Source organism: Carassius auratus, chromosome 27 (assembly GCF_003368295.1).
Source record: "Carassius auratus strain Wakin chromosome 27, ASM336829v1, whole genome shotgun sequence".
NCBI classification, from domain to species: Eukaryota; Metazoa; Chordata; class Actinopteri; order Cypriniformes; family Cyprinidae; genus Carassius; species Carassius auratus.
In genome coordinates, this window is record NC_039269.1 from 2913354 (window position 1) to 2927665 (window position 14312).

Below are 14312 nucleotides of genomic sequence, written 5' to 3' on the forward strand. Positions count from 1 at the left end.
GCACTGCATTTATAACATTGATGAAATCACGTGTGTTTATGTAGGGATTTTATAATATGCAAATATACAATCTAGTGCAAGTGTGCCTTTACCTCCGCTCCCAGAAGACCCACACCGATGTACCCATCTGACCCTCCAGGGGGGTAACAGTCCATCCTGCATCATCGTCCATCCCTATCACACACATTGACATAAACATGAGCATTGACCATACTCTTGACCTCAAGGGTTAAGGTGTTGCCATATCTCTGGGACAACAGCCAAAGTATGACATAAGTGCAAATGCACGCAGCTTTCTTGTACCAACAAAGGGGTATATCACTGCTCCCTGTTGTTTCCTACCTCGAATTAATGGAAAGCAAATCTGCAATAGCGCCACCATGTTAAAACACTTAACAATAACAAATTTTCACTGGCTTCGCGACAAATCCGTTTGACCGTTCACATTATGTAACTCCGATCCGGATTCTACGTAAACGAACAACAAAACTCGCGGAGCGGAAGAAAACATAAAAACTGCTACTATTTTGGTTAACCGCGGAAAAAAAGAAAAAGAAAAAACGAGTCGACGCAAGCTTTTAAAGAGGAGGACACGTAGACTGTTAATGTGCGGAGATGATGCGGCCATCCGCAGTAAAAAACCTGCAGATATTTAACCTGCGCGAAAAGTGCACCTTCGGCTTTGTTTCGACACCCAAACAGCTTGCGAGCGATCATACAATTACGACATTTCTAAAGAAGCTATTTTGAGGTTATTCCGGGCTGATGTGACAATGATGTTGGAAATATGCTGACGCTCGACTGCCAAGTTCTCAGTTGGACTCGCTCATTCAGCAAGCCTTTATGTTACCAAAACGACATTATTCGATCTACTTTAAACGGGAGGCAGACAGATAGTCGAGACTTACCAGCTCTAGATCCAGAGCTCTACACGGGTCTGTCCTGGATTTGCCACATTTCAGTGTTTCAGACAGCGTAACTGTGTAACGCATCAAGGTGGTGTTTGGCAAACAAACGGCACAGTCGTCAGACATACTGTCTCTCTCTCGCGCGCGCGCGCTCTCGCCTTTGCCTTCCGTTCGACACCGCGATTAAAGGATCTCCTCGGTTAAACGACAACTCAACCCCGTTAAGAGATCCGGCAGGGAAATGGAGGAGTTATTTGCGTCAGATTAAGGCTGTAAGCAGACCCCGGGGACAGTCCGAGACTGCCACAGGGTTAATAACTTTGCAATGGCAGCGAGACGCCGCCTGATTGGTCAGTGAGTGGCACCAATCACCTGTGGGAAGCTTCAGGCATATGATCTAATAGCAGCATGAAGAGATGCTATGGCAAAACTGCAAAAATACACTTAACCCCTTCTATTGTCTTCTGATAATTTTGACCCGTTTTGCTTGCAACGGTATACTGTAAATACTTCGCCGTTTGTGGTAGCAGTAAAACAAGAACACTAGCAAACGAAAAACAAAAGTCTCTGTGTGTTTATTTTTTAAAACTTTAAAGTCAGAAATAGGTACAAAATACGCCACTGAGGCCGTAACTTTTGTTACAAAGATACTTGTATGCATCCTTTAGGGGTAAACAAGGTCTAAAGGTGTCCCTTTTAACTTACATTCCTTGTACATTTTTACTTGAGAATGTAGCTATTATCCATGTGAACAACTTTTTTTTTTTTTTTTTTTTTTTACAGTTTTGGGAATTGGGAAAACAAAAACATTGATGACTCATCTTGCACCACACAGAGTTTTGTCCAATCAAATGTTCTCTAGCATGAGAACGCCCCTCCCCCAAATACAAACAACCACTGGCTATGGAGAAACAAATGTCATCCACACAACCAGCCTGTCAATAATTTATTTAATAACCCCAGCACTGTTTCATTGGCTTTATATAAAGTATTCAAAAATAATAATCATTGGTGAATCTTGTTGTGACTTCTCAAATGAGGAGTTTAATATTTACATGTTAACACTGCAAAATAGAAAAAAATATAATTAAGCAATGGGAAACTAGCTTACAATTCAGTTCTCAACTGGTAGGCTAGGACTCAAAAAATGCATTTGACTGGGTAATGGACAGAAGGCAAACACTAAAACCACAAAATAAATAGTTTATCAAAATTTTAAAGCGTTGATAAAATTGTTGTTGGCATCCAAAAAGGTGTTTTTGTCCAATGTCACAACATGCCCCTGATTACATTAAATACACTTTATGATACTGTATTAGGTCACCAATGCAAAATATGGGCGATGAAGCAAAGACCGGTTGGGAACCATTGCTCCAAGCCATCCTTAAGATCTATAATTTTCCCTCATATTTGGGGTTCACCACAGTTGTCACAGCACTCTTGTAGATGGGGTTTTCACCCTAAACAGAACAGCAGGTATTATTATGCCAATATTTTTTTCATAGCACGTACAGCCCTTAAAATGTATTTATTTGCAATATTAAAAAATAAATACTAATAAAGAGATGCATACTGTGTCCCATTTGGCATTCATCTTCTCTTTCTCGAACTTGGTGAACTCTCTGCGGTCATGAATAATCATGAGCAGCTTCCAGATGAGCAGAAGTGCTAAACCAATCAGAACGATTCCTGTGACCACACCCGCCACAATGGGGATGATATCAGGGCCAGAGGGACACTCTGTGAACACAGGCACAAAGCATTATGGGAAATAATCTAAAACTTGTAAACTAGTTATCAGTAACTATAAATTAAGAAAGATGACATGAAACAGAAGTTGCAACTGTCTTTTCTCCACTATTGTGATGTATATTCAAGTGAAACTGCTTCTCAAATAAGAAAAAACAAGTGGGTCTTGGTTTTAAGGTCCGTTCACACCAAGGACGATAACGATAAAGATAACGACATAGTTCTATAAATCATTCTCAATATTAAAGAATAGCAGAGTCCACACCACAGCTATAACGATAAAGGCACAGAGAAACAATATTTTTGGAATAATTTTCCAAACAATTTTTTCCAGCTGATGGAAAACATTGATGGCCAATCAAAATCCATCCTGCTTTAACAAGCTCAAGAATTTCATCAAATCATTTAATGGTGTGGATGCTAATACCGTTATCTTTGTAGTTATCGTTCTTGGTGTGAACAGGTGACTTTAAATAGTCAAATCAAACAGGTTTACTTTAAAACTTTAGAGTCAAGTGCTTAAGCAGACACTCATCATTGTAGAGAAATCTGCATAAATGTCATACTGGTATGTGGTCATTTTTTCTGTCATTTTTACCCTTTATGTCAGCCACAAAGACATCGAAGCTGTCATCGTTTTTGGTTGTGTAGGTGAAGAAGAACCAGCAGTCGTCAACGTCGCGCTCTTTGCATGTATTGATGGGCTGGCCATTCGGCTGAGGAAGTTCCTCCTTAGTCTTCACTAATGTAATATTGAAGGATCTACAGTCTTCCTCACATGTTTGTTTCTTGCTACCCGTGTGAAATTGTCTGCACTCAACACAGTCCCTTTGAGGCAAAACAGAGAGGAATATATTTAGTACTGCAAGGCTGAGATTAAATAATTTCATGATTGCACTGTTTATTCAGATACAAAACTGACTACAAGTCAGTGGTTCAACCTACTGGGGTTGCTTTGTTTGTCAAACCTCATTAGTGTTCAGCCAATAACTCACTTGTGTTGATTGCAAATTCTGGAGCAGTTTGGGCAGATTTCACAGGTTGGACCTTCAAATTTTTGGTCGGTACATTTACACACGCCGCACTCACAGATGCCCCGACCGTTACAGATCAGCTTGTTACTGGCCAGGCAGGTTGAGGTGTCCAATGAGCAGTCGCAAGCACTTCCGGTGTAGTTAGCGTCACAGATACACTTTTTGCACTCACACCGGCCATGACCTGTGGGGAAAAGGATGCCTCAGTTACAAGTATTTTTGTCATGTTTTCCAGAACAAATATATAATGTCAGAATTCCTTCACAACAATCAAATACAGCAAAAGACAGAAGCACAAATTCTCAATGGGTTGTACCTCCGCAGAGCTGGTTGTTGGAGCGGTCACAGCTGAAGTTGTCACACTCACAGAACTTTCCGCTGTATATCTCCTCTGGGTTGTCTCTTTTCTTGCACTCGCATGTTCCACAGACACATTCTCCATTGTTGCTGCAGATGTCCAATTTGTTATCCATGCGGCATTTCGCGTCCAGATCGTCAGTTGGGACCTCGTCTTGGCTGCACTCACAGAATCTGCCTAACCGGCCTTCATTACACCTGATATTTGAGAAAATGTTGAATCAGGATAATTGTCATATTATCTGAATTTTCATATGAGATTGAAAGCTTCTCAAACCTGCATATTCCACACTCCAGAGTTCCATTTCCATCACTACACTCGGGACTGTTTTGGATTCCTTCTTTACGACACTCACATTCGCAGATGAAGTTGAGGACGATCTCCACCTTCTCGCTGAAGCCCAGCGGGTTGATCTTTATAGTCTCTGATTTACCTTTAGATGGACAGCCCTTAGCCATGATTTCTATGTCAAACATCACCTATGAAGCACATCACAAATTCTAAGGCCTTGTGCACACTACAAATAAGAAGCTTTTGTATTTAGAGATTCACTGAAGAGTTGTGTACTGTAAAAACATTAGGAAGTTTTACAAAGTTTTAAAACACTGTAGTAAAACTTTATTGTATATCAACACATGATTGGGCATTGCATTTTGTGTTCTATATTATCTTATTTCCAGTGTTGATGGTAATGCATTACAAGTAACGCGAGTTACGTAATCAGATTACTTTTTTCAAGTAACGAGTAAAGTAACGCATTACTATTTAATTTACAAGACAATATCTGAGTTACTTTTTCAAAAATGTAATGCCAGTTACTTTGTTTTCCCATTTATTGACTGACGAGTCTCCTGTCCCCATATTGGGAGAAATCGGAAATACAGAGGCGTTGTGTGCACTGTGTGAACAAGATGCATGGTAATTCAAGACTAAATGTGAATGTGCATTTATTCATCCCACTCACAAAAAAACTGATTTAGTATTCATCAAAATGAATTAAAACAGTGAAATGCAAACTCAGAATATGATGCAAACCTAATTAAATGTTAAATAAGACAAATGTATCGAATCCCATTTTATTAACCAGTGTCTTTACTGATGTCCTTTGATGATCCAGTTCAACCAAATAAGCAAAAATGACTTTAAATAAATTAAAAATTTTGCTTCAATGTTTATTTGTTGCTGAAAAGTGTGGAACCTTCTTCCCCTGTGTTCACCTGTACAGATGTGAATTAACTTTTCCTTCAGCCTGAGGGTTATTCATTACACTTTTTAGTGTGTAATGTGCTTTTAAATTTGCTATAAATAGAACTCACTATATTAAAAACAATCAAGCTCTGCTCCTATTTAAAAAGTAACGTGAAAGTAACGCAAAAGTAACATAACGCATTACTTTCCATAAAAAGTAACTAAGTAACGGAATTCGTTATTTTTTTAAGGAGTAACACAATATTGTAATGCATTACTTTTAAACGTAACTTTCCCCAACACTGCTTATTTCATTATTTTGATGTCACATGCACTGCAAACCCTAATGAGCAATCAGAACTCTGTTAGATGTCATACAATTTTATGTTGTAAAATATACAGACACTAACATGCCATCCGATAATTTTTGAAACATTCTCAGCTAATTTTTATGGAGAATTTCTGGCAATCACAGGTGCCAGATTTGACCATAAATGTAAACTTTATTCTACAATGTGCTATTTTAGGATGCAGTATTTCACCTAAAACTTACACCATCAGTTTATCTGCACTGAAGAAGTGAAACATTCAGATTGCTTTGTGCTGATTTGCACAGAACTGAAAAAAAATTTTCTGACTAGAAGTCGCATCAGTCCAAAAATACGTCTTGATGAGGAAAAAACATATATAAGTCGCACTGGACTATAAGTCGCATTTATTTAGAACCAAGCAACAAAAGAGCGCCCTCTCACGGCTGTAGACAGTAATGTTTTCTCTTGGTTAATTTCTCTCCGTTCATGTCAAATTAATTTTGATAAATAAGTCGCACCTGACTATAAGTCGCAGGACCAGCCAAACTATGAAAAAAAGTGTGACTTATAGTCCGGAAAATACAGTTGTAACTAACACCTCACCATCCTCTTCCAGTCTTTCCTTTCACAAAATCATTGGGTGTTGCTCAGTGCTGCTTCAGTCTGAACTGGTATATGTCTCAGAAGTATGCAAACTAGAATGTCATTGTTGAGTGGGCATTAGCTGGAATTTTGCTTTCATATGAGAACTTGTGCACTAAGCGTAAGCCACAGCTAGCAAAATAGAGTCACTCTATGCACAGACAAGTGCAGATGTTCAGAACTTTACTCTCTCACCTCGTCCCCGATGGAGATGTCAGAGCACTTTCTCCCATTTTCTCCTTCTTGACTCACTCCATTCTTGCAGTGGGAGATGTAGGAGATGGACACATTTTCGGGGAGCCTACTGTTCTCCAGAATGACCTCTGAGGACAAAGACTGATTGACACAATTAAACACAGAGAGTACATTAGTGCTTCACAAATATTAATTTAAGTTCTACTTTTAAAGGGATAGTTCACTCAAATTCTGTCACCAATTACTCACCCTCATTTCTGTGGGATACAAAAGGAGATATTTTGAAATTCGATGCTTCAAAATATCTTCTGTTGTTTTTTTATAGACAAAAAAAGAAATCCAAAAAGGTTTGGAATGGCATGAGGGTGAGTGAGTGATGAAGGAATTTTCATCTTTAGGTGTGAACTGTGGACTTTGAACTTATAATTTTACTGGTTGCGGAACTGTTGATCTGATTGAGCAATAAGTGTCTTGCCTTTTTCTGATCATTCAGATGAGTAGTACATATTTAATATTATAAACAAACATTATGCATGGGAATTGCTGTAAAGTAGAATCCTTTGCAAGTAAGTAAAGAGTTAGAGTGGTTTTATCTTCAGTTCCTTTCCACCCTAAAAGGAACTACAGCTCACCACAGCCAACCATTATTGACATATACATTATATAAATAACATGAACTCACATTATATGCATCAATGATGAGCTGGATGACATTGGAAGAGTTGGTAGACAGTGTTCCCACTGCTGATTTAGGGATTAGAGCAGAAAGCTCCTATTGCACACACAAACAAAAGCATTATAGTAATCAATACAGACTACAATCAGAGTTAAACCTAATGCTTATATTATGATATGATGAATATGATGTAGTTGCAATGAGGAGAAGATATAACAAACATATTGCACACACCTGATAAAGATCTCTGAATTGCTGTGTCACAGCGAAGATGGTCTGAATGTTGTTGTCACTCAGTGTGTCTACCAGCTGAGAGATGGAGGGGTAATCCTGGAAAAAAACACTAAAATCAAAGACACACTCTGACATTTCTAGTGGTCTCTCTGACTGTCTGAATATCGATCTATCTATCTATCTATCTATCTATCTATCTATCTATCTATCTATCTATCTATCAAATACATACTTACAAAGTAATTGCTCATGGTGTACATATTATTCTCCAGATGGCATTTCCCATCATTTGGTCGAACAATGCCACCCAGTTTTCCATCTCCAGCAAAATGGAATCCAGCATCCGTGGAGAACACAAGGAGGCGAGTAACATTCCTCCAGCCGATCACTTCCTGAAATACAATCCAAACACAGCAGTTTCTGATTTTACCAAGGCTCAGTCACACACTGACTACACGCTTAGTGTTTTAAAATTAAATCAGAACCCTTGGGTGACAGTCAGAAGCAGTATATGAAGATAACGATGACGTATACATTATAAGAAAATCTGAGTTCAGCTTCTGTATTTCTAAATTTGGAGCATTTTCCATTAGAAAAACTATTTTATTAGAACAAAGAGAAAGTTGTTGTGGATGGAGCCAATCGCAGGGCAAGTACAACACTGCATGTGCAAACATTTATTGAAAACTTTGCCCAGTTCTCTGGGATTTAGGGAATGTTCAGCTCTACTCACCGTGCAGACAGCAGCTTGCATGATTGCATCAAATCCTGCCTCTGGGAAGTCCAGGTTTCCAGAGGTTTGCTGCTTGCTGACCTCTTGGGTGAACAATGCACCATCGTCAGTCAAATTAAGGACATTTTTGAAGCTGAAGGGTGGTGAGCAGTGTCTTGGAAAACATGGGTTCTTCAGAAACTTCGGTGTCATCAGAATGTAAGGCATAACCAGTTTCTCCAAGAATGAACCAAAACCTTTAATCGAGAGTTAGCAGATCATTTAACAGCTTTAAGAGTGTAAGCAGCTGTGAATGTGAGCATGTGTTCTCCTAACCTATCCGCAGGTCTTTTGTGATGTGCTGCATCTCCCTGGCAAGTTCGGTTCCCAGGTTCTTGACATTTTTAAGATTTATGTCCATGGAGTCGCTGAGGTCCATCAGGAAGTACAGATCGATGGGATAATCTTCTGCCCTCTTGAACTTGAGAGTAAACTTCTGTGATTCACCTGTAGGGAGAATAAATATGCCATGAATGCTATGACCAGTTTGCTAAACTTATTAAGGGATCAGACTTCTATTACTATGTTAACTAGGAATAGTTTACTTAATAGTAAAAAACATTGACTCACCCACATATCATTGCATATCTTTATGACTTTTTTTCTTGCTTATGCAGAACATTTTTTTTTTTTGTACATTTTTATCCTGGTTACATAATGAAAGTGAATGAGGACTGTCAAATTCTAAATTCAAAACAAAAAAAAGCAACATATTGCAAAAGTCATCTATTCGACTTGTGCAATACATTACAAATCTTTAGTCGTACAATAGCTTTGTCTGACAAACAGGAATTTGAGTCATTCAGTCACTGATAATCTTCCCGGTCAGTCAGTGGGTGAACGCAAGAACCGAATCCATTCATGAACGAGACTTTCAGATCAGCTCGGTGAACTACATCAGCTGTTGCATTGAAATCAACTCAAAAAAATGATACGTTTATTTGTAAGACTCTTGTTGATTATCCTGTGAATGTCTGGAATATTTCCCACATTTATAGTACTTTTATGGTAATTACTTGTACTTTTTTTGTTAATTTTTCTCACTTCACAAGCATCCTCAGTCATCATTAACTTTCATTATATTGAAAAGAGTAGCAAATATGTTCTTCTGAAATCCTTCTGGGGTTCATGAAGGAAATAATACATACAAGTTTGGAAAAACGTATGGGTGAGTAAATGATGAAATGACATTTTAGATGAGCTTGTCCTGATTTATAATCACACAACACATTCATACACATCCAGTGATGTTTTTGTTGTTCACAGATGGGGTCCAGCACCTGATCGTAGGTTCAGGGTGAGTTTCTGTGGCTGGATCTGGGTGATCTCATCAGGCCTCAGATTCTGTCCTCCATCAACTTTGCGGTTTGTGACGGGTTTGTTTTTGTCAATGGTGACCGTTCCTCGAGGGTTTTCTATGCCGAGTGGAGTGCACCCAACCTTTTCCAGAGAGTCTCTGTCATCACAACGTGAATGTTTGAAACCCTGTTAAGATGCAAGCAGAGACTTACTAAGTACACATTCTGGTAAGACTCAGAACATCTTCCAGAGTCAAGAGAAGACCATCAAGCTTGGTAGACAAAGTAACTTACAGGATCTTTGCACCACGCACACTGTGGCTCGATCTGAATACACTCTCCACATGTTTTGGCGTTTGCAGAAATACATATATTGGTGTCTGAACACAAAACATAGACAACAACTTTAGAAGAAGACAAGATCTAAAATAGTACAATGTTAAGTCAGATTCAAATAGTCATCATTTCCCATGCAGTGACTAAAACATCATGAAAAGAAACCCCAACAAGTAGATCTTTTGCAGATTAACTTAATAAGGTATTTTTAAAGTTATTTCTTTGTTTATTCATGGCAAAGCAGGGCACTTAATCATACAATAAACTCATAAACCTAAACATTAAAAGAATGCCCCTAAGGCACTAATAAGTAGCCGTGTTGCTGGCTATAAATGACTTGTATTACCTGTTTTCGATCTGACATGAGGGACAAATCCTAGTAGAACTGATATTAATAGCACCTTCATATCCATCTAAATGCAAAAGAATTACACGGAAACACATCAGGGAATGAGAGAGAGAGAGAGAGAGAGAGAGAGAGCAATCACTTATGTACAAATACAAAGTCCTTGTCTGATACTCACATAAATTGTATTGTGAAAAATTGTGCATTAATAATCTTGACTCTTTTAGTTTGATAAGTGTACTCTTTGCACCAAAAAGTAGGTTGCCGTTAAAAAAGGACAGGCAAACAGGAGTGTCTCTGACTCAGAACAATGAAAGAGACAGTTAATCATTGACTTTGATAACAAATAAGTTATTGAGAAGGAAACAGCAACACCAAGAAACATTCTCTAACTATTATTTTACTAACTTTACTAGCTTTTACATTCTCTAGCTGCATGTTAATATATATAATACACACACACACACACACACACACACAAACACACACACACACACACACACATTAGCATAAATGATTGATCACTGAATTATAGATTTGCTTGAACAGTTTCGATCTAATATATATCTGATATACACATAGACACAATATTTACTTGCAGAATATATGATTAGTGAAGTGTAGTGTAGACCATTTTAAAATAAGTGAAAATAAAGAAAAGTGGGGGGAAAGAAAGCTTAGTTACTCACCTTAACACATTCTCCTTAGGCTCTACCTAGAATTTTATAAAGTTTATATAGTTTATGAAGTAAATGTTTATATGCTCAACTTTTCCTGATGTCTTGAGTTACAATCCAGGTTACAGTGCACCCTAACAGCCCTGTAGGCATATGTACAGAAGATACAGCAGCAGCAGTCTCACACCTCACACAGGAAACACAAACTGGGTGGGACATGTCAGAGTGAGGCTCCTCCCCCAGAACAGATTCACATTAGAAATTAATAAGAAGAAAAAGATTTGACTCTCATCAGACATAAAAATGTAACATATATTTTAAATAATAATAATAATTTCATATAAAATATTTATCAATATGAAATATTTTGTATAATAGTTTTTGAATAATATGCCATAATGCATGACAACAATGAACAAAATAAAATCTAATAATCTAATAATACAATGCAAAGAAGCATATTCAGGATTTTTTTTTATGAAAATGAAAGTAGACATATATACAGGCGGATCAAAAGATTCAATTGCATGAGGTGTATATTCCAGAATTATGTGTAGAAATGAAGAGTACGTAAGCATACACGCTGGACGATGGAAAGGTCAGCACAAAACACAGGCAAGAGAAAAAGTCACTGCAAAAGCAAGGCAAAAAGCAATGCATAGCTGCTTGTCATTGGGTCATAAGCGTGTCCATCTACTCCGTCCTTATTAGTGCAACAGCCAATCAGATATTGTCTTGGGTTGGACCTACACCCTGTTCTCTGGTTCTTGCATGTAGTTAGCGTAATGTCCTGAGAGTTTAGTTAAACGCTTTAATAAGCAAACTAATAGGTAGTTTAAATATGGTGCATCCTACACACATCTACTTAATATCAAAATTCTAGAAATAATTTACCCATCAAGTAGGTAGCAAAATACATATACCATATACATAAACCACCTCTTATAGTTGAGGTGGAAGTAAATAAGGATTTAACCGTGATAAGTGTCTAACACACAAAATTAACTTAAGTAATATAAAGCATGCATAATACAGAGAATACACATGTATGAGGCAACTTCTGGTGATTAGTTCCTATAACTGAGGTAGAAAACCCTATGAATAGGCTGTAATGAAAGTTAAACACACAGAGAAATAAATCCACAGGTTATATAAAACATACATGATACTTAAAATATATGTGAGGTAAAAACCTGGTAATTAATTCAGCTTATTGGAAGCAATTGTGAGACCGTTGTTTGTATTAAACCACAAGTGGGTTGATTTCAGTCTATTAGTTTTGGAGACAAAAGTCTCGGGAATTTACAGCTGCAGAAAGGAGGTGTTCCCTGGTTTAAGGTTTGTGGTGATCCTGGGCCATAGGAATGCCTTAGCATCCTTCGTTTCCTGATAAGGCTGGGGATTTATGCATTGGGGTCACCGCAGGATTTCTTAGCCATTTGATCTTAAGTTTGGGGAACAAAGAGAAATCTTTTCCTGCTGTCCTAGCAATGTCATCTGCTGTTGTTGGTCCATTGTGTTTTTTGAAAACCAAAGAAACTGCACCTGTTTACCACTAAATCTTGGAGCACCACATGCTTCCTTCTGCTGACCATCATTTGAAGATGCTGATTTCATTTTGCAGCAGGATTTGGCACCTGCCCACACTGCCAAAAGCAATAAAAGTTGGTTAAATGATCATAGTGTTGGTGTGCTTGACTGGCCAGAAAACTCACCAGACCTGAACCCCATAGAGAATCTATAGGGTATTTTCAAGAGGAAAATGAGAAACAAGAGACTAATCATTGCTGATGTAAATGAACATACTTCCCAGAAGGCCAATAATTCACTAAAAATGTTTTTATTGGTCTTATGAAGTATTCTAATTTGAATTCTAATCATGAATTGGTGGGTTTTTGTTAAATGTGAGCCAAAATCATCACAATTAAAACTACCAAAGACTTAAACTACTTCAGTCTGTGTGCACTGAATTTAATACATGAGTTTCACAATTTGTGTTGAATTACTGAAATAAATGAACTTTTCCTCAACATTCTAATTCATTGAGAAGCACTTGTATATTTCTGTCCATTTAAAATTAAAAGACTCATTTACTTGATTTGTTTCTCTTAAGGAAAATACATCTATAACATTTCTATAAAGACACAATTATTGTTGGCACCAATAACCCTGTGGCATAGACAAATAGCGCAACTGCGCCCACAGTGCCCCGAGTTCGATTCCCGTCTCAAGGTCCTTTGCAGGTACTGCTCCCCTTTCCTCCCAGTAATTTCCGGTCATCTCTCTACTTTCCTATATTTATGGTTCTAAAATAAAAAGGGATAAAAATAACTTTAAATAAAAATTATTTAGTATTGTGGTAACACATTCTCATGTAGAAGACCTAGAATTATTCTTACATATTTGCAAATGTATTAAAAATAAAAAAACTTAAATCATTTGAATCACATGCATAAGTATTCATATCTTTATATGGGACAGTTTAAATGTAGCTCAGGAGCATTCATATTGCTTGTAGATGTTGTTACACTTTGAGTGAAGTTATTCTGTGGCAAATTCATTTGAATGGGCATGATTGGGAAAGGCATCTTAATAAAAGGTCCAACAGCTTATAATGCATATCAGAGCAAAAACCAAGCCCTGAGGTCAAAAGAACTGCCTATAGAGCTCAAAAACAGGTTTGCATCAAGCCAGACATCTGGGACAGAGTTAAAAAAAAAATACCGCCTCATTTATGGGTCAACCTTACCCTTAATGGAAGAAGTATGAAACAACCAGGACTCTTCCTAGAGCTGGCCTCCTGGCCAAACTGAGCAACTGATGGAGAAGGGCTTTGGTTAGTGTGGTGACTAAGAACTTGATGGTGACTATAGTTCAGCTCTATGATCATATGTTGAGATAGGAGAAATCTACAGGAGAACAAACATCACTGCAACACTTCGCCAAACTGGGCTTTATGGCAGTGTGGCAAGATTCAATCCTCTCTTCAGTGAAGACACATGAAAACGCACTTGGAACTTGCAAAAAATCACCTAAAGGACCTTCAGAAAGAAAGAAATAATATTTTCTGTTCTGATGAACCTCAATTCCAAACATCATGTTTGAAGGAAACCAGCTCTGCTCATCACCTGCAGTGTACAATCCCAAAAGTAAAGTGTGCTGGTAGCAGGCTCAATCTGTGGAGCTATTTTTCAGCGGCAGGGACTGAAAGAATTGTCAGAGCAGAAGAAAAGCTCAATTCACCAAAATATTGACATAGCCTTGATGAAAACCTAGTGCAGAGCATCCAGAACCTCGAACTGGGCAGAAGGTTTACCCTCCATCATAACAATGACCCTAAAAACACAGCAATGACTTATAGGCAACTCTGTGAATGTCCTTGAGTGGCCCAGCCAGAGCCTGAGCTTGAATCCAATCAAATATTTCAGGAGAAACCTGAAAAGGTGAGTCTGCCCCATTCATCCTGACACAGCTTGAGAGGTGAAGAGGTGAGGAAAAAGATGGCAGATAATTGGCAAATGCAGATGAGCAAATCTTGTTGCATCGAACAAAAACAAAAAACCTTGAGGCTGTAAAGGTTCTTCAGTT

General features: G+C 38.0%; 1 protein-coding gene across 4 annotated transcripts in view; it reads right to left on the minus strand.

Annotated features, from left to right (window-relative positions):
* Nucleotides 1-1466: 1466 nt before the first annotated feature.
* LOC113045094 (integrin beta-1) overlaps nt 1467-14312 on the minus strand; it is a 40330-nt gene continuing 27484 nt past the window's right edge. The window contains exons 1-16 of one of the 4 annotated variants that reach the window (XM_026205257.1): nt 10737-10884; nt 10048-10114; nt 9660-9745; nt 9348-9552; nt 8344-8514; nt 8029-8264; nt 7532-7687; nt 7296-7391; nt 7068-7157; nt 6386-6526; nt 4326-4528; nt 4008-4246; nt 3653-3875; nt 3256-3485; nt 2482-2648; nt 1467-2368 (exon numbers count right to left, since the gene is read on the minus strand). In XM_026205257.1, the coding sequence (XP_026061042.1) occupies nt 2300-2368; nt 2482-2648; nt 3256-3485; nt 3653-3875; nt 4008-4246; nt 4326-4528; nt 6386-6526; nt 7068-7157; nt 7296-7391; nt 7532-7687; nt 8029-8264; nt 8344-8514; nt 9348-9552; nt 9660-9745; nt 10048-10114 (2379 nt within the window). In that variant the 5' untranslated portion in view covers nt 10737-10884 and the 3' untranslated portion in view covers nt 1467-2299. Of the gene's footprint in view, nt 2369-2481; nt 2649-3255; nt 3486-3652; nt 3876-4007; nt 4247-4325; nt 4529-6385; nt 6527-7067; nt 7158-7295; nt 7392-7531; nt 7688-8028; nt 8265-8343; nt 8515-9347; nt 9553-9659; nt 9746-10047; nt 10115-10225; nt 10468-10736; nt 10885-12668; nt 13031-14312 lie in introns of those variants that run through there. The other 3 variants (XM_026205258.1, XM_026205255.1, XM_026205259.1) reach the window with 3 other exon arrangements.